Below are 25,705 nucleotides of genomic sequence, written 5' to 3'. Positions count from 1 at the left end.
CATTTAAAGCCTTTACTTAGAGATTTTCACACTTTCTTAACTACACTTTTGGAAGAGGCAGCAAAAGGAAAAGTGAAGACACTTAAATTTTAGAATTAAATAATAGCTTGAAATATGGTTCAGTTTACGCTGGGCGGTGTAAACACTCAGCGACTGTTGTCTGCGAGTTAATTTTATTGCAATTGTACACCTTCTACTACGTCAACAGTAGCACAACAAATACACATTTATTAAATAACAACAACCATAATAATGCCGACAAAAAAAAATAATAATAATAACAACAACAACAAATAGAAAATAAAAACAAAAACAGAAAAAGAAAAACCAAACACATCAGCAGCTAAACGAGAATGGGCACTAAAAAGTCCGATAATGATAACAATCAGAGACGGTTGGTGTGCGTGTGGTCAGCGAGTCTGAGAGCCATGCGCCAGTTCTTTGGAATCAAGGAATGTAAAGAGTGAATCGTGAGTGTGGGCTCCATTTCTTTTATTGCTTCTAAGTTCTGATTGCCTCGCATATTAAATGATTTTTATGCAGCTTTCCTTTTATATTTAGGGAATTTGAATTATGAATGCGCTTGGGGCTTCTGCTTGGTGATTCTGATTTGTGAGACTTAATGCTTCATAGAATTTGGATTTTGTTTTTCTTTTACAACATTTAAAAATTTTATTTTGCTGCGAGTGTAGAGAGTCTCACGTAAAAGATATCATAAAATCTCGCAGGGGATGACTTGGAGCTGCTAACCTTAAGTGATTATAAGATAATAAATGATTCTTAGCTGATATGGCGTATAATTAACTAAATTTTGTATTTGAATGATGTTTCATTAGAAGTGAGAAACATTAATGAAAATTTGAAAAAAGTTTGGCGGTGCTTACTCGCAAGAGCACTAAGTGATTTTGGTGCGTTGCTCACAATTGGTCACCTTGCTAAAGTGCAAATACCTTAATCGGAAGAGTTCGTTGCCCAGTTGAACTGCCAATGACGCGCAACTACTGCATCGTATTTTTGTTTTTATATAATATTTTCAGTTGGGAAAAAACCCAACACTATAATCTAAGTAGCCGCTGCGCTTCTGTTGCCCTGAGGCCATTTCAAAACGCAGCAACCGTTTTGTAGTTTAGAAGGCACGATTATGAAAAGAGAAATTCTGTGACTTGTTGCACTAGAATTGCGGATGAATAGCATTTCAGAAATTTTATTACATACATAAACATATATGTATGCGTATAAGTAATTAGGGGGATTATCATTTCGAAATTCTTTGGCTGGTTTTTAGAAATTCAGATCGCATATTTAGTATTTTAAATCGACACCAGAAGTTATATTATTTTATTATAAGGGGTCAGACCACCCTCACACCATAAAAATTTGGCAGTTACAAATAATTTTTATTTTTTATTGCCGAAGCTATAGATATAAAGCGCCACCGTAGCCAATGGGTGTGTGATTTTCAATTGGAAGTGCGCGGTTTCGAGACGCCCTGAAACATCAAATGATATATAAAGATTTTTCCAAGAGTCTTCCTTAGAATGAAGAAGGTCCTCATAGAGAACCATTTGTCGTTTAGAGGTGGCATAAACTGCACATCCCTCCATTTGTGGAACAACAATAAAATGCATATTACACGTTTGCGGAGGAGCTCGGCCAAACACCCAATAAAGAAAGCTAAAATGGATTCAATGGTGCGAAAACCTTACAAATATAGGGAATTATTTCGGTAATGCTATTCTAAAGAAAACAGCCGTTAACGAGTGGCCAAACTCTTAGAAGAAATCGTAACGAACGCAGTGGCAGGCCGCCGGTATGGAAAACTGTTGAAAACATAAAAGTGAAAGAAAAGTTAATCAATAACTGCAAGTTAACCATCAGAGAGCTGGTAGAAAAATTCAATATTACGTATGAATCCGTTGAGGGCATTGCAGTTAATGATTTTTGTTTGCGCTGAAACCGACCTAACATTCATCAAATGCAATAGAGACAAGACGTGAGTTTATGAGTACAACATGCAATCTGAACATTAGGAATGAAACAAGACCAAAAAAAAGACGTCGGTTTGAGTTAAAAAAAAAGCAAATCCACACGATTTTGATGGTTTGCAACGGTTTTGTAGACCACAAATTTTTGCCAGTAGATCATTCAATTAATAAGGACTATTATTTGGGCGTTATGAGACATTTACGTGCAGCAATTAAATAAAAAATAAAGGATTTGTGGGAAAACAACTCGTGGATTTTGCACCATGATAACTCAGCGTCGCACAGTGCCATTACTATCCATGAATTTTTGACCAAGAACGAAACCAATACTATCCAACAGCTATCGAATTCCTCTCATAAGACTCCCTGCGATTGCTTTCTGCTTGTTCGAGTCAAAAAATCAGTACGGGGTACCACTTCAGCGATTTAACAGCCGAAAGGATGTAAAATCGAAGACGGCTCTGATGGCTATACTGAAAATAGAGTTGCAGAAATGCTTCGAGCGCTGGATCAAACGCTGACAAAAGTGCTTTGCAGTCGTCTTTGAAGACGAGAAATAAAGTTGTAATTTGTATCTTCTGAACATATTCCGGGAACTTTTTGATCAAGGTGGTGTTACAAAAAAGGGGAATTTTCAATGGTTATCATCGTCATAACTCCACCTGAGGCAGTTTTCACAGGATACTCCTTAATGGTGGGTGTGATAGGCTCCACAATTTGTATCTGAAACAACTAAAGTTTGATGAGGCGAATTTAACTTTTTTGCTAACTATAAAAGTTAGTTTTGTTCAAAGTAATTTTTTAAGTAATTATGAAATATTTTATTTTATTTTGAGATGGTTTGCATGGAAGCATCGGAAGGTATTTTTAAGAATATGCACTTTGAAATTAATTAAGCAAAAAACAAAAACTTTTGTTTTGAAATTTTCTAAGTGGTCTTACCCCTTAAACAACTAACAAATCAATTGAGTTGCAACCTATAGCGAATGGCTTAACCTACGGAAACAAATTAATGAAGATGCTTTCAAATCGACGTACATAGTAAAGAAAAGTTTTGCTTACATTAAAAACTTCTTGATTTTTGCTCATTTTAAAAACTTCTGTTGATTAACTAATATACAAACTGTCTTACACCAAGATTTCGATTTAAAGCTTGCCGACTCTAAAACAGCAATAAATGCTAGATGGCTAAAAGATATAAATAACCCTCAGATTTCCATTTCTAAAAAACTAAAAATTTTTGTTGCGTGCTCAAGATCGATTATTTTTTATGGTGCACAAGTTTGTGGTGTAGAAAACTGTGAGCCAGTAGAGAGACTTTTGCGATTATTTATTAAAAAACTGATCTTTCTGCCTGTAAAGACGTCGAATTATTACATTAGCCACATTGAAATAAATCTGCTTCCGCAATACTTGCCTACTGACTTTCGACCTGCCCTGTCTATAAAAATTTTCGTTGTGAACATTTTGGTGAAAAGATTGGAGAAAAGATTGGATCTCTTAAATAGAAACATGGTTTTGAACGGTAGTGATTTTAAAGCTCTATACGAATTCTTATCTAGCTGTCTCAAATACAGGGTACTTGTTCTCAATTCTCGTAATCTGCTTGTTATTTGTGGTGTAGTGACTAATTTATATTTTCATTTTAGGATTAGTAATGTTGAAGAACAAAAAAAAAAAAAAAAATTAAACAAAAAAAATAAAAATTAAACAAAAAAAATTATCTATGTGCCAAAATAATATTTTTATTTATTACTGACAACTTATGTTATAGTCTTACGTTCTTATATTTATTACTAGCTGTACTCGGCGCACGTTGTTACGCTAACAACTAAAATAAATTTAAGAACATGTCATATTCGTTTCCCCTGTGTAAAAATACATGGTCGTACTAATTTTTATGACAATCGGTTGAACGGTGCAGAAGTTGCTACTCTGCAGCGCCACCTGGTGGCGAGTGGCATCAATAGACATATTCTACAAACCTTTTCCGTGGAAAAATACATATATATACCATTTTTTATAACAATCGGTTGAGAAGTTTTTGAGTTCATCGATGACATACAGACAAACATTCATTTTTATATATAAAGAGTATGACATTGTAATTATTTGAATTTAATATGAAATAAAGAACAAGAAACAACAACATTAAAAACTCCATTTATAAATGATCTTAGGCTACTGGGGGGATACGAGAAGAACTAAATCATAAAAAGTTATTCGTTAAATCGAAGAATTGAGTCATCAATTCATAATAATTGAAATCAACGGAATCAAAATATCAGAAGTGGCTTTTGAGTTATGCGAAAAAGTGTTGACTTGAATGTAAAACAACTACTGGGTTGCTCGGAAAGTAATTTCGTTTTTTTGTGGATATATCAAGCTTCGAGGTTAAACCCAGACCTTTCAGGTGGTCATAAACAGTTGATTTCGATAAATTTAACCTCTCACGTGTTGTTATTCGCCGGTTTGCATCCACTAATGCCTTTATCGCGTCTTTATCAGCTTCGACCGGCCTTCCAGAACGTGGCGCATCTTCGATATCAAAATTGCCGGATCGAAATTTTGCAAAACAGTTCTGGTACAGGCGTAATGTCAACACATCTTTTTCGTACACATCGGTTAATTTCTTTCTGGCTTAAACAGCATTTTTACTTTTTCTATAGTAAAATATGATGAAAATGCTGCTTATTGCTCTCCATATTTAAAAGAGCACCGACCAAAAACTACAGCGTAAAATAAATTGAACTTATTCACACACAAGCCTTGCTATATCAGCTGTCAGAACATATAATGGCAATGCGACTTAAGTGTGAAGTTAGCTGTGAAAAAATACAATTAAATCCTCTGTCGGGAAAAAACAAAATTACTTTCCGAACAGCTCAATACAAAAAAAGGCGGAGTGTAAATAATCCAAGTCAGAAATCAGGTGGAAAACAAATTTCAGAATCTTAGAAATGCTTATAACCAAAACATAAGCTAAATTGCGCTTAGCGATCCTTATAAAATTTGGTGAAGAATATCTAAACAGCGGTCGCGCTTCGGCAGGCAATGGCAAACGTCCGACGTTTAAACGACATACGTTACCGAAACGACCCGGATTTACATCCGGCTAAGGACTGTCACTCCAGCAGCATTCACCGTATGTAAGTATGGGGAATGTTTATGCTGCTACAACAACAACAACATCCGCGTGTATTTCTGCACCTCATAAAAAACCATTTGTCGTTCGGCTTAAAGCTAAAGACGCACGTGACAAATAACAAACAAAACACCTGGAATTTCATTTATAAAAAAAAAAACAAAAAAAAAACTCAAGTAAGGCACAATTTGTTGCGGTGAATATGTGTGAATGTATGCACGTAAATGCTTTGCAATCAAGTGTTTGTCTTTGATGAGTATAAATTGATCGAAAGTTTACCGCCGGCTATTGCGGTAAAAAGCGCTTCTGTGTTTTCTCTTTTTCCTTAAACTTAAGAACTTAAAATTTGCATAAATCTTATTTTTGCCTAAAAGGAGGCTACGGACAAATTGAACCGTTAGATAGCTGGCGCTTAAGCAAACAACAAGTGTTTGCGAGTGCACAATGAGAGAGGACACTTGTGGTTAATATGAGTATGCCACGAACTTTGCCCGAAGCAGTTTTTGTACTTCTACTTCGTCTAGTATCAATTTCGGTGCGATCAGCAATCGCAAACTACCGTGAAGAATGCTCCAGCGTACAATATTCCAAATTCAGGGTACTTCATCATTTTCCACTCTTGCTTTGGTCTGTGGTTTTATCGTTGGAATTCTAATACTCGTCGATATTTATTTATTTATTTCGTTTATTTTAGAAAAGTAAATTTATTAAGTTTGTGGAAAAGGTCATGAAATGGGTATAAAGTGTAATGAAAAGAGTTCTTTGAACTCGTAAGCTCTACATTGTTTGAGCAAACGGTATTAGTAGCAAATGGTACTAAATAGTTTTATTATCTTTCAATTTAGGTGAATTTATTTTCGCGCGCAAAATATGTGAAGGGTTATACAGCAACTTAGCTTTGATAATAAATAATTAAGGCTTTTGCTAATGAAACTGATTTTTTTGCTTCTAAGTTCTAAAATATGATTACTTAAGGGGTTGCATAAGTCCAGCAGCGCCAAAAATGCGTTAAAAGAAAAACTGTTTTTAGAAGGCATAACAATAAAAATAAATATAAAAAAATTGTATGCATTGTTAATTAGTACTTAAACTTTATAAACAAATTTATTTTAATTTTTCTTTACAAAAATTAGTATATAAAAAATCACGTGACCTAAAGTACAATGAAAAAAAGTTGCTCCACGATCTGCATCATTTCTCCTTGAAATGCTGATGGATCTGTAAAAAGTAAAAAATTCTAAAATAAAGTTATATTTATAGTTTGTCAAGCCGGACTTTTAAATTTCGAAAAATTTTGCAACTTACGGCATTTTAAAAATAGGATGCGTTTTACGTCATAAATGTCGCACTTTAATTATGTTAAAAAAAAATAATACAATGTTTTGATAAAAATATCTAAAATCCGGCTCGACAGACTATAGAGAAAAACCGCATCAAAAAATATTAAAAACTATATGAGTTATCATGCAGACCGAGCCGGAAAAAGTAGTTTCGAGAAAAACGAGTTTAAACTTTGAAGTGCATTTCGTATCTATAGGGAATTTTTACAATCGACTTCCGCAGAAATACGCCTAAAACTACACAAAATATTAATCTGTAAACAAAATCAAGTTTTTGAAAATTCTGGACGTATGTAACCCATTAATCATTCAATGCACAATTATATCTTGGAGTATTCCTTTAGAGTCAGTTACTCTCACTGTATTACTACTACTAATGTTCCTTCATATAGCTCGATATTAGCAGCACCCGCCAAAGTAAAGGGCATGTTATGTAATCTCACGGCATACCTTCGAGGCCCAACTCAGAGCAAGCGGAAGCTTTTAATGCACACGACGAACTCGACTCTTCTACACGCATGCGAATTATGGGTAGATTCGCTAAGTGTGAAATGCTGGTTGCAACGCTTCTGCGCTCTCAGAGTGGCTTCTTCATGCAGAAGAGTAGCAGAAGCAGCGGTTTTAGGTTTAAGCAGTTTAACCATTCCTTTTCCAGATTTTCTAGCACAAGAGCGCAAACGGAGACGGGAGGCAAACATCTCAGAAATTCCAAGGTCATGCTTTTCCGAAATTCTAATTCAAACGCTCAAACTTTGGCAAACAAGATGGAACTCTGAACAGTACGGTATATGGACAGCGAGACTAACATTCGATTTAAAAAAGTGAATAGAAGGAAAGCACGGTGAAGTTAACTGTTACCTCAGATAGTTTTTGTCCGGACACAGGTTCCTTCATAAGTATTTGTAGCGAATGGGGAAGGTGAACCTACCAAATTGCATTTATGGAGATACTGAATACGATGGTACGGAGCCCACCTCCTTCAAATGCGAGAGGTGGAACACAGAGAGAACAGCTTTGCAACGAACTATTGGTGCATGTACACCTTAAGGAACAATCTAGGAAATGATGATAGGCGAAGATAAATGGAATGCACGCAAAAATTTCGTGTAATTTATTTGTAAAAGGAGGCATGAAATGGAAACTTATGCCGAAGAGCATTTAGCACATGTTTTTTAAAACAGGCGACCTTTGACGCAGGGTGAGTCAGTGAAAGTGTCCTTCTTAAGACTTCGGTTTGGACCTCTACCTCGAAGCAATGCGGAAGCAGTCCCGGAGTTGAGAAAAGATTCCAAAAGAAGAGGAGGAATGTTTTAGTGCAAAGGTACTAAAAAAAAGAAAAAAATTAGTAGCCCTCAAGTATATATCTGCCAATTAAACAAGATTTTTCGGATAAAAAATTTCGAAGATTTTGCCATTGCAAAATAAAGTGCAAGTTTTAAGTAGCTCAAAAATAGATGCTCGGCATTTTTTTATATGGAAGAGAACTCCCAACACTATCAGCAAATAAATAAAAATTGTCAAAAATCAATTCGATTTTTTAATACTTAACATTTATGTTTTTTATGCCAAAATTCATCGGGCTAAAAGGCTGGATACTCGGATTATTTCTGAAAATTCTGATTAAAATGTTTGAAATTTTGATGAAAATTTAAAAATGAATTTTTTATTCATGGATTTATATAGTTTTCGTCGGAGAATGAACTATAGTTTTATAAAAAAAGTGTATTCAAATCAAAGGAAAATAATTATAAAAATAAATAAAAAAATCATAATAAACACAATTAAAAAATAAATAAATCTAAAATTATTTGAATTTAAATAAATTGCCAAAACTTGTCAATAAGCCTAGGGGCTATACTTATTTAGTTATTTATTTATATATATATAATTGGAGGGCTTAGCCGAGCGCAAGAAACCTGAGCTTTAGAAAAAGTGGCAGGGTGGTTGTATTTAAATTTGTAGTGACACTCAAGCTGCACTGAGAGCCCTTGCTGCCCATTCCAATGCACAACCTGCTCTTCGAAATCAGTTAGTGAATGTAAGACAAAGCTAAACAGTGTTGGCAAACACAAAAAAGTTTGTCTTATTTGAGTGCCTGGACATTGTGGTACTGCGGGGAACGAGTTGGCTTAAAAACTGGCAAATGCGGGCTGTGCAGATATACTACTAGGCCCTGCACCCTTTGTAGGTGTCAACTCTACATTAATTCAACTATGGATTGCCGATTTCATGAGGTCTACCCATAGTAGGTGTTGGCTTGAGTTGGACTCTTGCAGAGTAGCCAAGTGCTTTATGAAAGAACTAAACCAGAAATTCGCGACCTTTCTCCTAAAACTTAGTAGAAAGAACCTGAGAGTTCAGGTGAGTGTAATCACACGGCACAATACCTGTGGTATGCATATGGCTACTATGGGAATCATTGGCGACCCAATATGTATAACTTGTCTTGCGAATGAGGACACTATAGAGAATATTCTTTGTAGCTGTCGGACGTTTTCTAGCATCAGACTTAGGCTGTTGGGAGGTATTGAGTATGGTTAAGGATAAGAGAGGAAAATTCCAGATCTCTTAAGGTTCATAATATAATCCATAAAAATTGCGGAAGAGTTGCCTCAAAACCAATTTTTTCGTCTTACCATCCATACTGCAACTATCCTATCTCTCTATTCCTTTTACCGTAATTCATCCGGGTGTAGTACAATGGTCTTCCTGACTGAGTGCTTGGACTAATCGAACTCCACTTAAATCTAATTTAATCTGATATAGCCGAGAGTCACCTGCAAATAGAAGTGAACGTGATGTTGCTCCACAAATGGAGGTACAAACAGTTTTACACTACCTCCGAACAGCAGATGTTTTTTTATGAGGAGCTTTTTCATGACAGAAATGCAAGCGGATGCTTGTCATTGCCAGTTCGAGACCACTTTTATAAAAAACCTCTAATATCATTCGGTGTGTGAAGATGTAGTGGGTTTCGAACCCGGGCTCTACCGAGTGGTAGTCACGCACAAACACATTCCGCTACGTTTGTCGACGGGGTTGGATTAGAGGCTTAAATAATAAGCAGTATGAACTGAGAACAGGGAGAGTGATTTACTTTCAGTAGCTGGGTGAGTTCGTTGTGAAAAAGATTTTTTCCAAAATAATTTTTCGAATATTTGGAGCTAAGCCAATATTTAACGCACCTTCACTTACTGAGAGTAAATGCATTTTGTGTAAGTGTTAGATGATCTTTGGTGAGATGAGTCGTGTGAAGCAGGGATGCATGCGCATCTACTCCATAGAAAAAAAAGGAGTCAGCTCTTTACAACAAAAACAAAAAAGTCCACCTCACGAAGAGTCGGCTATGAAATAGCAGCTCTGGTGTTCCTTCTATTCTGGCTTTCCTGCTCTAAAGGGTTTCTGAAAAACTCGAATTGAATATTAAAGCCGTGATGAAAGCGCCAAAGTCAATACCAACTAAGAGTCTTATGATAAACACGAATCTATACATAATTGTAGTAAATAGATTTATTTAATTTATATGTAAGTACAAATGATAACAAAAAAACGACAATATTTTCAACATTTCATTGTAAGCGCATTGTAGGCGGGCGGTTGACTATAGCTTGCGCTAGCCATGTCGCTCTCGTCATTCGTGACTGACTCCCCGCTTTCACCACTATGTGGCTGATAAGTGATTATGAAATTCGTTGGCGGTTGCGTGTGATTCCCGGATTGCTTTGTGCTTTTATGTCTCAAAAGCTGGACTCCCTTGAAGGTGATTAGTGCGCATGCCATTAGTAGCCCAATCAGCGCTCCATATATCAAATATATAACAAAGGAACTCGTATCGCAAGAAACGTGCATGCTAAATAGCAGCATTTTCATTTCCTTCAAACATTTTTGCAATTGCGCCGCGTTCACGCATTCGCCATCTTGATCCAAATAGCCGATATTACAATGACAGGTGTTGGGCATTATGCAACTGCTGTGCTGGCCACACCCATCCTTGCAGTATGGCTCGCAGTTCTTGTCGACGAGCGTATAGCCGGCGATACAGCGGCAATGATTTGGTGATGCGCAGTATGCATGAAGCGGGCAAGCCAAGGAGCAAGTTGGCTGACAGCTCTGCTCAAAGCCGAATATCGCTTTGTTCTCGAAACCTGCTCTGCACTGGCATACTTCGGGTAGAGCGCAGTATGCGTTGATACCACATGCGTGTGTGCACTTCGGGCGGCAAGCGTCACCGATACGCAAATAACCTTCTACGCACTCACAATGGTCTGGCGCTATACACGTACTATTTGGTCCACAACCATCCGGACAGTGGGGTAGGCAATCGCTGCTGTCATTGCGGCGGGCGTAACCTGCAGCACATTCACATATGCCCGGGCGCAGACAAGTAGCATTGCCGCCGCAGCGTGTAACATCGCAGATGGGTTGACATTTGTCGCTGGCGTTGGCCGTCGGTTGATAGCCAGCGTCACAGGTGCACGTATTAGGCGTGGCACAGTGCGCGTTCTCCGCACATCCTTCGGCGCAAATTGGCTGACAACCATCGTTGGTCTGTTCGTAGCCCGTTTTGCAGTGGCATGCGTTGGGTGCAGCGCAATAGCTTCTTTCGTCGCAATCCTCCTCACAGTGAGGCGAGCATTGGCCTAAGACGTTTGTTTTATAGCCTTCGTTGCAGTAACAATTGTTGCTGCCCGTGATGCAAGTGGCATTTGACGGACAACCTGCTGCACAATCCGGCTGACATTTGCTTTGCTCCGGATGGTAACCTTTATTGCAAATACAACGCATTGGCACATAGTCACAAATGCCATCCACGCAATTCTCATCACAAATGGCTTGACAAATTATTTGCGATTTTCCTCTAACGGTTAGAGCTTTACACAAGTTGGCTCTACCCTGACCAGGTTTGACAAAAACGAAGGTGAGCATAATGAAGTGAAATATTGACGAATTTAGCTTCGAATTATACATTATGATAGAAGCACTTTTAAGTCTATGAGTGTTGAAAGTCTTCAGTGTACTAAATGTTTTAACAAAATGACTCAATAAAGCGATTTATTGAGTGCGGAAATTTATAAGAATAAAACAGTGTTACCGTTATATTTTATTCCATAGGTATACATACATTTGGGAGTATATGTATGTTGAAGAGGGCAAAGTATGATTTAGAAGCGGAAAAGGGCGTACAAGAGAAGGTTTGCCTGCATTTGTATACCAAAAAGAAAAAAAAGATTAAAAAAAAGTTATCAGGGTTGGAATAACACAGCGGACCAGTCTTTTAAAGTCTCAACCAAATATATTCCAAAAGTTAGTTGCCTTAATAATAACAATAATAATAACTGGCGCTTTTGCCCTTGGTTGGGCTGTTTGGCTGAGCTCCGCCTCATATTAGTTTGGGGAAAAAGAAATACATTGTTTTTGAGTAAAACTTAAAACTTTATTTCAGAAGTTTCGGATTGTCCGATTTGGGATTGTCCGTCGAAATGTCGAACTGTTAGGTCAGTATGCGCGTGACGTTTTTAGTTGGCGAAGGAATTTTTAGGCGTTCAGTTGATTAGTTTTAGCTTGTGTGTGCTGTTGTGGGATTTGGGGTATGACCACCAGTCCAGAGCTGTGTGGAAGCTCAACTACGAAGTTTGACCCGAGACTTAAATCTGGTAATACGGCTAGCAGGAGCCCTCGGAGTTTTCTGCGACCTGTTCTTGAGGTAGGCCCTTCGGGGCGTATAGTGATGATTGTGGTTTAACATCCAAATACTGGTGAGTCTTTTTGGTTCAATGTGAAATTGCATTGCAACCGGGCGCCAGACCCATAGTACCGCAGATATTTGAATAGGCCGCGAACCCCTCCGAGGTGGTTAATGTGTACTTTTCGCACTGCCAATTGGTATCGTTAAATGCTTTTTGCGTTTTTGGAAAAAGGTTGTCCTGATGGAACACAACATAACATAAATACCTACACCTCCTCTGTTGGCCAATTCTGAACGTTTCTGATCGATCGCTAGTTTCAAACGGTCCAGTTGTTGATAGTGGAGATCTGAATTTAGTACTTGAAAAAACGAAAGCAACTAATAATAAATGATTCCTATCAAGCCCTACCAAATATACTGTAGAACCTTCCTGGCCGTTAGTCCTGGCTTGGCCACCGTTTGAGCTGCTTCCTCGCGTTTCGACCACGATCGTTTTCGCACAATATTGTCATATGTACCCCGTTCCTCATCCCCTGTTAACCTCTCTTTTAAGAAATGGGCCGATTTTATTCAATTTGGCCAAGGCTTCGCAGATGGAAATTCGATCCATCATCTTTTTTGGTGTTAACCATCGAGCTTCCTTTTGAATCCAGCTTTGCGCAAATAGTTTAAAACTTTTTTATAGTCGATCTTTAGCTCATGGGAGATGCTGCGACTACTAATATGAACAAAAAGTTGACTTCCATTACTTCTTTGTTTTTATCGACATTTCCTTTAACACCAAGAATGCCTGAACGGAATCGACGAAACGAATTGTTTGATGTGAAATTTCATCTTCACAACGAGCATAAACTTAAAATTGTTGGACCGATATTTTACAAGATATCGATGACTACTACCGAGAAAATAATGGATTTATTTTTCCCGAAACCAATATTTGTGTTACATATGCTGATGCTGATAAGTAAATAGAGGGACCTACTGTTTTATGCCGCCTCCGAATGGCTCATGGTTTTTTATGAGAACTTTTTTCATGGCAAAAATGCACTCGAAGGTTTGAAAAAAAGAATAAAAGTTTCTGCCATTTGATGTTTCATGACCGCTCTTTCGAACTCATGCATGGGTAGTCACGCTCCAACCCATTTGTGTATAGCAGATAACCGCGAAAACCGCTTACGCGATTTTGGCCGAGTTTTACAAAGCGCGCCAGTTGTTTTTTCTCGCGTTAACCGGTTCCAGTTGGACACACCATGTAAACCCAAGTCCTTCTCCACCTGATCTTTCTTCCCCTGCTACCTCTAGCTGGTGCCGCATCGAATTGTGGCTGCGCGATTAAGAAAAGCGGGTCGCACGATCTTTTCCAACATCAGGTTAAATAAGTTATACGACAGCGAGTCACCCTGTCTGAATGAAACCTCGTTTGGTAGCAAACGGTTCGGAGAAGTCCTTCCCAATTCTGATGGAACTGTTGTTATTGAGCAATGTTACCTTGCATAGCCGTATTAGTTCCGCGGGGATACCAAATTCAGACATCGCGGCATACAGGTAGCTCCTTTTCGTACTGTTGAATGCAGTTTCAGATGTATTCCTTCCATAATTTAAGTACGCTTTGGATGTCAGTAACCAGATCGCCGTCTTTGTTCTTATAGGAAAACACCTCGGTCTTAAAACTTTCTGTAAGCCACTGAACTTTCTGGTAGAATTTTAGGGCGTTGTTTCTATTGGCCAGCCTCTCTTTTCTTCTTTCTGATAATACGTCCCTTTTCCTTTCTTAGCTCGCGGTAGAGGTCCCACATGGCTCGCCGAAATCCGATTTCTTCTTCGGCGGCGGTACGTAAAGATCGTGAAATGTTGCTCCATTGCTCGTGCATGCCGGATTGTTGAGCAGTACTCTCTGAGAGCAGGAGGGAGAGTCTAGTGGCGATTCTTCTGGCTGTCTGTTGTGATTGCAGCTTTTCGATGTCGAGCATTCTTTGACTGCAACAAGGTAACGATCCGAGTCGATGTTGAGTAGTCGGATCGTACATACATCTAAAACACTAGAAGCGCGTCTTCCATCTGTCACAGCATGATCGATCTGGTTTCGCATTTTTCGATCAGGAGGCAGCCACGTAGCTTGGTGTATCTTCTTATGCTAGAATCTGGTGCTGCAGACTACCACGTTTCGGGCCCCGGCGTTGTTTTCCGACTGTGGGACCAAAGTAGTTATCTTACTGGATAGTAAAATCACAAATTAATTTTGTGTTACTACACCACAATTTTTTTTTTCAAGAATATTATTTTATTATTTCATAGCGTCTCTGTGTAGGGATCGTTTGACTTTTTTGTAAGAAATTTTATGAAACTTCATTAAAAAGGCAATTGAGTGTTAAAATGTGCTATAAAAATGATCGGAAATTTTAGTAGTGTGTTCACCGAATGTAAAAAACTGATACGGATGAGAGAAGAAGTAGGACTCAATAGAACTTTAATGGTAAAATAATTATAATCATGAGAACTAGAGACCGCCGTAGCCGAATGGATTGGTGCGTGAAACGTTTTTTGTAATAGCAGTCGCCCCTCGGTAGGCAATGTGTGTATTTCTGATATGGAAAACTAATCAATGAAAAAGTATCTACCATTGGAGTTGGTTTAAAGTTGAAGATCTCTCCTATTGTGGATCAAGGCGCACACCATAAAAAGCAGCCTCAGCTCTGTCAAACACCCAAAAAGGGTGTAAGCGCTTGTGATAAACCCTCAAAGTGTGCGGCACTTTACTCACCAATTGTTCAATATCACGCCATGAATGCGGTGTGTTGCGACCTCTGTTGAACGACTAGAATTGGGCATCCAACTTGAGTAAACCAGCATGCTGCAGCAGTGATCGGCTCCAATCGATGGTGAAGAATCTTCCTAATACTTATAAATCTTTTACATTTGCTATGGTTCTCTCGCGCCAAAGTAGTTTTTAATGAACATAAGAGACTCTCTTTTTTAATTTTTAGAAAAATGCTCGTATTCGTCACATGGTTGTTCACACAAAAGTAATGGTGGAATTTTCCTCGCAATATGTTGCCCTATAACATTTTTGTTCTATTTTTCTAACTTTTATACTTTTTGACCAGGTGAAGGTGTGGCATTTTCTTCCCTTTATAAACCATGAGGGTGAGCTAATTTTTGTGAATTTGTGTACACAAATCCGTCAAATGGTTGCACGAAATCTTTAATTATTACAAAAAAAGGAAGTTACTCATTCCCTTTCATTATATTTAATATATAATATATTCCATGTTTAACCCTTGGCGGAAGGCATTGAAAAGGTGAACTACAGAATGTTGAGCTGTATGAGCTCACCGACATAATAAGCAGAGATAAGCTAGTTCATTTCGTGAATTTCTTCAAATTTAACAGATTTCATTCTTAACAACCAACAGTATAAATTAATTCTACAATTTGTTGTACTCCTCTATAAAACACTATGAAACATAAAAAATACTCAAAGAAGACAATACGACACCAGTTGTTATTGAGCTTAGAATTTTTTGATTAGAATTTTGTTTATACATCGATTGTTGAAGTTAGAAATATTCTATGTAGAGACATAAAATTAAGTACGAAAAAAGTTATGAAAAGCGCATCCGCAACCCCAAAAGGAGAAAGATAAAAACCCCGTATGGCTTAGTGCGTCATCTTATATTAAAAAATTAAATAAACTAAAACGTTCTTAAAAAAATTGTGCACATAAAATAAACTATGATGTATGTGTGTGTGCAAATTAGCGATAAAACAGTAAGTGAAGGAACTCGCGCACTCATTGCCAGCGCGTGCCCCGACATACGCTACGTTTGCATGCTTGTAGCAGGTAAATCACTGAAATTTGTACTTTTGAACTAATTTTGTATAAATATTTTTGATTTTGAGCGGATTAAGGAATTTATGCTTCGCAGTCGAATGGGAATTTCTGATATGAATGGTGCGTGCATACATACAGCGATAGGTGTTTGCCCGAGCTTTTTCTCCACTTTAATAGAGGTGCCCATAGTCTTGTAAGTAATTTGAAAAATAAAACATTCTTGCGGCTATTCTGCATTATTTGCAGAATATAGTGTTCTTTACCAAAATTTTGAGCCTAAATATGTATATTGGGATAGTTCAAAAAAAGTCGGGAAACGTTGAATGAATCTATTTTGATTTCCTGATCTACCGTTTTGTATATAAAACATTTAATCGGGTGGTTCATAAACACAGTGAAATCTCTCCTAACGAACACCGCTAAAATGTCGGCAGCCTCCTTGTGCGGGCATTTTTTTCTATATCAAGTTTTAACTGTAAATTTTGGAACAAATTGTTTTCTCTTAAGCAGACATTCTCTAGGCCTGACGCGGGCAGTTATTTTTCGTAAAATTGACACAATAACCTCTTATCAAAGACATTCGATTTTTTTTATAACAAATTAAACCAAAACTTCTGTTCAACGGATATGGAAAAAAGGGGTTCTCCCGGATAAAGTGTGATGTATTTTCATACCCACATTTAGTTTGGTTCGCGCAGTGATTTGTGTTCAATTATAGCGAATACTCGTAATAGGATGGGGAGATTAAACTTTAGTGTGAAGGGGAAATTTGAAATTATTAACACTTACGAGGAAAACAACGTGTGTGTTCGTAGATTAGCCCGTAAGTAAGTTTTACAAATCAAATCTTTCAATCATAATTTTTCTAAATAAAAAAAATAATAAATCCGTTACATTTGGTTTTTCATACTGGTGAAATAGGCCTTTTCTTCAGAGCTTTAAAAATCAGGTATTCCTCACAAATTATCAAAGGAAAGGGTTCCTATTCTACAAGTGGAAGTCCAAAATAAAAAATATTGAGCTAAAATAGAAACGACAGGAACTTTGTCCTGTTAACTTCGAGTTTAAGATAGTCCCCTTTGGCCACGATACAAGGTTTAGCGCGATTTAAAAGCTTTTTGAAAGAGTGTTTCAGGTCATTGACCGTAATGTTCTCCAAGATGTCAGTACAAGCCTTTTCGATGGTCTCTACGAACGCAAAACGTTTTCCTTTCATGGCCAAATGCAATTTTCCGAATAGGTAGAAGTCACACGGAGCTATATCAGGCGAATACGGTGAGTGATTGATGGTTAAAATGCGATTTCTAGTCAAAAAATTAGTCACAAGAGTGGATCGATGAGATGTTGCTTTAACAAGCAATAAGCGCCAGCTTCCTCCTTCGCGGTATTCAGGGCGAATTCGACGAATTCGATGCAACAAACACTTCAAAACGCCAAAATAGAAAATTGCATTGACGGTTTGGCCCATTGACACGAACTGCTTTTGACAATTCTTTTGGAATCCTAAAAACAAATGAGCGTCGACTTGATTTTTGACTACTCCAAACGCGATTTTTTTGGTGGTGGTTCATCTGGGGTCTTCAATTCGGCACTTTGACTCTTAGTTTCAGGTTCATGTTGGAAACAATACGTTTCATCAATCTTGTAAAGGAAGTTCTCGTCTTGTCTCGCCTCTTTAATGAGGTCTTTCGAATGTTGAATTCTGAGGAAATTTTGGTCCTCAGTTAACTTGCGCGGAATAAAACTCTGAACTCCGATTCCATGAATTTCAATAACTTCGCTTGCACTGAACCGAATGTCACCAAGCTTTCACTGGAAGTCAGCTAGGGATGTATCTTCCAACTCACAAACTCATTAAAAATATGGCGACATCAAAAACATGTATACCACGCCAGTCTTGTTTATTTTGGACTTCAATTTGTATTTTACACAAAAGAGCTGGAAAAAAAGAAAAAACGCTTTTTATTGGACGGAAATGAATATTAAACAACTTCCTATAAATTGGCAATCAAATAAGAATGCATAGATGACTTGTGAAGTGATGACACAATGACTGATGGTAGTAATACGACTTCAGTTTGCCAGCCGTTAGATCAAGGAGTGATTCAATCAATTGGATTCGAACCCGAAGATGACTTGCCGCTACCAACGTTTGCTTCATTACTTTCATTGTCAAGATGGAATACAATACTTGTTCGATTTCTCAATTCGGGCCGCTTTTCTTCAAAAGCATTATTTAATTTCGTTAGTTGTTCAATGTAGATATCAGAATTGGTCGTTCGGTTAGGTGGTAAGAGTTCAAAGTAGACAATTCCTTTGAAATCCAACCAAACTGATAACAAAACCTTCTTTTGATGAACATCAGCTTTTGATGTTGTTTGAATTGGTTCACCTGGCCTGCTCCACGATCGTTTCCGCTTGATATTGTTGTAAACAATCCATTTTCCATCGCCAGTAATCAGTCGTTTTAAAAATGGATCATTTTCATTACGTTTCTTTAGCAAATCGCAGCTGTTAATGCGTAGCGTTTCTTTCAGTTCATGAGGAACCCTTGCCAAGTTGTTTTAAGTAATTTTCAAAGCATGTAGTGATACATGAAGCTTCTCTCAATTCTCACGTGTTGTACTGTGACGATCCGCATTGATTATTGCTTTGATTAGGGCGTCATCAACTTCAACTGGACGAAAAGAGCCTTTTTCAGCTTTGAGTGAAAAATCACCAGAACGAAATTTGGCAAACCAATTTTGACAATGCTTCGCCACTTGCTAAATAAAAAATGTTCAACTACTTTTTTGCAATTGGTTCTACATTAAGTCGCTTGTGTAAGTAATGACGATCAGTTTGAATCTAGAATTATTAAAATCGGTTCATTTTTGACTAAGTTATGGGCATTTAAAAAAAAAATGTTCTTATATAATTAAAAAAAATCGATTTTGAGCCGAAGCAAAGAATTTGTCTTAAATTTTGTGTTTTGAACAGGACTTCGTATGCTGAATTGTTGAAAATGTTGCTGAAAGCCCATGGCGAGTTTGCTTTATCAAAAACATGGGTCTACGAGTGGTATAAGAACTTTGCAGAGGGCCGAGAAGTCGTGGAAGATTTGCCTCGATCTGATCGGCCATCAACGTCTTCGACGGATGAAAACGTCGACAAAGTCAAAGAAATGATGCTGGAAAACCATCATTTAAGTTTGAGGGAGGTAGCTCGTGACCTTAGCATCCCTCACGAATTAATTCGTAACATTTTACACCATCATTTGGGCATGAGGCGCCAAGACGGCTGCTCGACTCGTTCCAAGAGAGTTAAATTTCTTTAAAAAAATTCAGCGGACGAAGGTGGCTGAAGACATGATTGAGCAAGTTTATCCAGCGCATCAATGTGATGCAATGTTGGTATATAAGCTTGAAATGCAAACCAGTCAGGCGGCTGAATGGTGCTATGCACATAAGCCGAAACCCAAAAAACCAAGTGAAAGTCGGTCAAAGTCATATTACTCGTTTTCTTTGATTATCAATGTGTTGTGCACTCGTAATTCGTTCCAAATGCTTCCACAGTAAATAAAGAATATTATTTGGAAGTTCTGCGACGTTTGAGAGAGAATGTGCGTAGGAAACGGACCAATTTGTGGAAAGAAAACTCGAGGATCTTGCACCATGATAACGCACCGTCTCACAAGGCTCATATTGTGAACACTTTTTTGACCTAAAACTCGATAAATATCATCGAACAACCACAGTATACACCGGATTTAGTCCCCAGTGACCTTTTCCTTTTCCCAAAACTTAAATTGCTACTTCGCGGACGCCACTTTGAGTCGATAGAGGCCATTAAAGAGAATCCGCTGAAGGAGCTGAAGAAGATCTCTTCAAACGCGCTTAAAAGGTGCTTTGGTGACTGGACAAATCGTTGGCATATATGTATTGCTTCAAATGAAGCTTATTTTGAAGGCGACAAAATAAATTTTAATGATTAAACAATTATTATGCGCTTTATTGAACAATTCCCGGTACTTTTTCGACAGAATGTATTTTCAAAAATGCTTCTCAATTCCAAGCTAAAGCAAAAATTACTGTAGATTTACAAACAAACTTCCAGTGGACGTCTTTGTATAAGAATTACGTTCTTATTTGAGGTGTCTGGCAACACAAACTTTTCGCTAAACTACATAACTTTAACAATAAATTACTTGGTTGGTTTAAGGGTGACCCCGCATCGGAGTGCCACATAGACCGCAAGTTGGGCCCGTTGTGTTGCCCTAGAGTTCATTATATTATATGATTTCCCACCTAACCGAGAATTTTATTATAGATTTTGGTCAAAGCTATAAATTCGTTTCGAGCATTTTATGAGAGATTCGATTTTCAGGTCCGAGAGTACTGAAAGATTGTCAATTATTGGAGAGCCTAGAAGAGCGAGTCGACTTCTGCCTAGACTGGGACAACTGCACAGCAAATACCTACTCGATACTTCCTCATCTTCGTCCTCGCAGTATCTGCACAGGTCGTTTTGAGGAACCCCGAGCCGACGTGCATGAGTGCCCAAAAGGCAGTGGCCGGTGATAAGAGATATTATATGCCTTAGATCGTGTTTCGAAAGACTTATAAGGGTCTTTGTCTGTTTCAGATTGTAAGATGATCAGATTTGTCTGGTCGTAACGCAAGTAGTTTCCACTCGCCATCTCCGAACAGCAATGCTGTGAAATTCTCGATCAATGATCATTTTACATGTTGAGAGCGGAATGTGGATTGTAGGTAAGTTACTAACATTTGATTGCGCAGCTCCAGTTCTTGCGAGTTCATCAGCTTTGCAGTTACCTTCGAATCCACTGTGACCCGGTATTCAGATAACTTGGACAGAATTCTGAACACTTATTTCGTTAAGAGATAAGAGACAGGATCGAACCACACCTGAGTGGGTATAAGAGGAGCTGAGTGCTCGAACGGCCGCTTGACTGTCAGTGAAAAAGCGGATATTCTCTTATCTAAGAGAGTTTTCGCAGCATAACAGATGGCACATACTTCTGCTTGGAATACACTACAGTGGTCGGGTAATCTAAGTGGTAGGTTGGGAGTGAACAGGAGAATAGCAAATTACTTAAAAACTATAAGCCCCCGGAGGGTGCGGTTTTCAGTTTTAAGATGGGAATACACCCTTCTATCCCACCTTTCCAAACTTTCTTTTCAAAGTTTGTTATATTACACTAAAGTTTTTGCATTATCAAAATACCCAATTTCAAACTTGATCTGAATTTATCTATCCCATTCAGATTATAAGCAAAAACTAAGGTCATTGCTTATCTTACTTTAAATGGCTGACTATGCGCGGGCCCATTCGGACGAAATGGGCTTTTTTTAATAGCTTTTATACGTTTTTTGAGTTTTTATAAGTTTTTAATAGTTTACAACTAGAGGTGCCAAACTATCGATGGCACTATCGTCACCATCGATGGTAGGGTACTATCGAGCTACTGAACTATCGATGGTTCAAAGTCTCGATAGTGGACGATAGTATCGTCAAAAGAGCGATTTACACATCACCAAGCAAATATTCGCGTTTTTTTATTTGTGGCGTCGCTTGTGTACAAATATTAAAAAGTGTAAAGTTATAAAGTGTTTAAAAGAACAATGCGTAAAATCATATAAATGAATCGCTTTCTTAAACGAGGTAATACATTTTTCAAATAATTAGTAAGAATGCTTAGAACACTTTTGTCTAATTTTAGGACGCAGTTCTGCTGCAGCGAGTAGCGATTGCAACAGCAGCGACAGCGAAAAAAATGTTGTGTTGGAGAAGCCTGCACAAAAAAAGAAAAGTAAAATTTCGGATGTGTAGAATTATTTTAAAAGATCTGATGATAAGAAATTTGCCAAATGCCTTTTGTTGTTTTTAAACAAATATCTTTCGCTATAAAAAATAAATCATATTATAGTCTTCAAGTTTTAGCTTTTAAGTCTTTTATAAGGCTTTTGTATTTTTAGCTTTTCCCTTAAAATGTAATTTCATAAAATGTAAGCAAAGTTCCTTAAACTTATAAGCTCACTATTTTGGCAGAAAAGACCCATAGCCTGTACTCTTACTCTTTTTTCCAAATGTAAATCACTCACACTTGTGCAAATATATAGGGGAGTTGTGAGACATAGGGAGTTGTGAGACATAGGGAGTTGTGAGACATTGTTACCTTTCGGCATTATTCATTTGTTTACATTCGATTTTAAGTGTCAACAAGTGTTCTCGATGCGATCTCACTTTTTAGCTAGCATTGGTCATATTTACACGCATCCGACGCGTCTCTCCAGTTACTGTGTTTTGGAATGTCTCGGTAAGTTTTTTCATCATTTGTTTTGCGATACATTCGATCAGTTGTTATAGCAAATTGCAAATGTCAATAAATACAAGTTATTAATTGTCCTATTAGCTTTGAATTTACACATTCACTTGGGCATGAACGTTCGATGTGTTTATGACTACGCGGCCATTTATAAAAAAAACGATTTGGGGAGTTGTAAGACAACAAATGTGGGGAGTTGTGAGACACCGGTTTTTTCGACGCTTTAACGCATCTTTCATAAGTACCTCGCAATATTCATGCATTGTTTGTATATATATCATGAAATTTTTGGTTAAATTTGAGTTTTTATTGTTTTTCCGCTTTTAAAGTTAAGCAGAAAAAACTCCATTCATTGCAATGTATGCGATCGAGCTGTGCACCTAAAGTGTGCCAATTTACGAACTGGTTATTATACATATTCTCAGTGCGAAAATAACAATTGTCTTTTCTTTTTTATTTTTCATCTTAATAAAGAACTAACAACTAAAATAAGTCATTTTTATTGATTTAAACCATGGTGTCTCACAACTCCCCACATTTTTGTATTTTGTATTATATTTTATATGATTATATACAATTTTAATTCTAAGGAAAATTGTAGTTTTGTTAAATAGGCCATACCAATAGCTTCCAGTATTCATTGACTAAAGATTCCATCGTTGACATATGCAGAATATTAAGATTTTGAGTAATACGGGTCCAACAACAAAACCCGTCTCAAAACTCCCCATTCTCCCTTACTTGTTTTAAAGTGTTCCTTATGAATTAAAATAAAATTCAAATTCTTTGTTTTTTCTTACAAATTTCAATGATTTTCAATCACTGTTTTTTATTGCGACTATCGACCACTATCGATGGTACTATCGACCACCATCGATGGTTTGAAAATTACTATCATCCACAATCGATGGCGCCCACCATCGATAGTTTGGCACCTCTATTTACAACTTCATAGTTTCATAATTTTTCATGATTTGATCATTCTTAAATAACAGTTATATCTAATATAATTTGAAAACAAATTTTTTCCCATTTGAAATATCGAATGTTTGAGCACTTAAAATGATATTACAAAACATAAGTATTGGTGGGAAGATTTTTTTATTATAATTTGATTGATAACTTAATTTATGTTTGGAGTGTGACATAAATATATATATAAATATTTGAATTTCCACAAATTTTGAAGCGTTGTTCTGGCGTTAAACGATTCATGATGACCTGCCAAACATTATTGAACAGAAATGCCATTCTCAGTTGTAAAAACACAGTTAACCGTATTGATAGTTCTCATGAAGCTAAAAAATACCCGACACATGGAAACTTCATAGGCCTTGCACCACCATTAAATACCAACTCTTTTCAAAATTAAAAACACACGGGCCTTTCCTTTTTCAATATCAACCCAATGTTAATTATTGCAGCTTGGACCACCCTAATATATGTAGTTGTCAGGGTAAATATAATGTATAATACACAAAAATTGCTTTTTAGTGAATATAACATCCGATTTTATAGTGAAGAAAGAACCTTTACAGTCTTTCACGGCGCAAAATTGCTTACGTGTAACTTATTCCTCATTTCTGTGCCGTCTCTTTGTAAAGGTCAAGAACACTTTTTAGAGAGGCGTTGAATAAATATGCGATGCTAAATGGGTTTGGCATGAACAAATTTCAATATAGCTCACTTCAAACTTTTCTTCGTAGTTGAAAATATTTATTATATATTTTGCTCTTTTACAATAAAACAAAAAACGTTTATGAACATATTGTAATATACTTATATGCTTAAATTCAATTTCAATAGCCATCATTCGTCCGTTCCAAAACGCACATCGATCCATATACTTGGATTGCCCTGCAGCGGCTCACATTTGCCATTCTCAAAGTTAAGTGAATAGCCTTCATGACATATGCACTTATAGGGTTCGATGCAGTCGGCATGGGCGCATAGCTCCTTATTACATATCGGTGCACATTCACCTCCAGCCTCTACACTGTAATTTTCATCGCATTCACATACGTCTGGCGACTTGCAGCGTCCATGCTTACCACAGCTCGTGGAGCAAATAGGCTCGCAACTACCATCCGCTGCAGCAGTGTATCCATCCTTGCAGATACAGCTATTCGGCGCAGCACAATATTTACTCTCACCACACCCTGTATCGCAAACTGGCTGGCATTGACCACCATTACGAAAGTATCCTTCTTTGCAGCTGCATTTATTTGGCTCAGTGCAATGCTCATTTTCCTCACAGGCAGGCACTGCACAAACAGGCATGCATTTACCGTTCATCCATTCATAACCTTTATGGCAAATACAACGTTTTAAATACATGTCGCATACACCATTCGAACAATCAACGGGGCACTCGAGCTTTCGGCAAACTTTCTTGATCATTCCATCGACTAGTTCAATGCGGCAGGTGAGCAACGCGGCGTCCAGTGAAAGCGGTAGGACGATAACGAAGCTCAATGAGAGTAGCACCTGTGGGGGTATCATTTTGATATCAAAATTCTGTATTGAAGATTTAAAAATTAAAAAAAATATTACACTCGCGCTATTCGCGCACAGACTGCCACTGAATGACTAAGTGGATGGAATTTGACTCGTAGTTTCCGAACCGTTCCAATTCGTTTAATGCGATAACAACTAAAACGGGTGTATTTTGTTTCAGTTACCGTTTGTGTAGATAAGAAAATTTCAGGGATGCATAATTTATAAAAAAGATTTATGTAAAATTAAACTTCTTTTAAATGAACCGAATAAATATTTTTGTTAGAACTCTTTTTGAATTTTTCCCTTCATTTCTTGCACTTCACCCTTTGGAAATTAATTTATGTAGTTACTCGTTTCATCTAAAAATTGTTCTTCATTGTACAGGGTCCGGCAATTGAAGTGTAATCAATTACAATAAAAAGGCCATAAATTTAGTTTGGAAAATTACTTGTATTCAATTCAAAGTAAAAAATGTGTGAACCTAATACAAAATCAAGAATCAATTTACATTTGCTTGATATGATCACTTTTTGCCTTGAGTAAGGCCTTGAGACGGTCCAGAAACGAGTCGCCCGAAAGTGACTGCAGATATTTTGGGCCACTCGCGGTGAATGGTTTTTTTCTGGGCCTCGAGAATAAGGAATCTTTTAGTTCGAGCCTTGATCTCCAAAAAGACCCAAAGAGAATAATCCATCTGATTCGTATCTGCTGAATTTGAAAGGTATTGTGAGGCCGGTATGAAGTTCGGAACGTTGTTTTTTTAGCCATTCTTGTCCTTTTGAAACGTCCATGGTCTGCCCCCGAAATGTTTGTCTGCACACGCCCATGGAGAGCGCCCATCTGCATTTACAGCGACCCAAACCATTACATGGCGAGTGCTGACTCCTGGT

General features: G+C 37.5%; 2 protein-coding genes across 2 annotated transcripts; both read right to left on the bottom strand.

The window, feature by feature from the left end:
* Window positions 1-9,971: 9,971 nt before the first annotated feature.
* LOC128859046 (von Willebrand factor D and EGF domain-containing protein-like) lies at window positions 9,972-11,493 on the bottom strand. Its single transcript, XM_054095723.1, has one exon. It carries the CDS (start codon window positions 11,436-11,438, stop codon window positions 10,032-10,034), a length of 1,407 nt encoding a protein of 468 aa, XP_053951698.1. The 5' UTR covers window positions 11,439-11,493; the 3' UTR covers window positions 9,972-10,031.
* A 12,517-nt stretch (window positions 11,494-24,010) lies between these two features.
* Window positions 24,011-24,955, bottom strand: LOC128859039 (epidermal growth factor-like protein). The gene is made up of 2 exons (XM_054095712.1): window positions 24,870-24,955; window positions 24,011-24,803 (listed from the first exon to the last, which is right to left on the bottom strand). The coding sequence occupies exon 2, from the start codon at window positions 24,714-24,716 to the stop codon at window positions 24,126-24,128; it is 591 nt and encodes a 196-aa protein (XP_053951687.1). The 5' UTR covers window positions 24,717-24,803; window positions 24,870-24,955; the 3' UTR covers window positions 24,011-24,125.
* Window positions 24,956-25,705: the final 750 nt, after the last annotated feature.

The sequence above is a fragment of the Anastrepha ludens genome, chromosome 2, assembly GCF_028408465.1.
Source record: "Anastrepha ludens isolate Willacy chromosome 2, idAnaLude1.1, whole genome shotgun sequence".
Lineage (NCBI taxonomy): Eukaryota > Metazoa > Arthropoda > Insecta > Diptera > Tephritidae > Anastrepha > Anastrepha ludens.
This window is presented reverse-complemented; position numbering and strand designations above follow the sequence as displayed.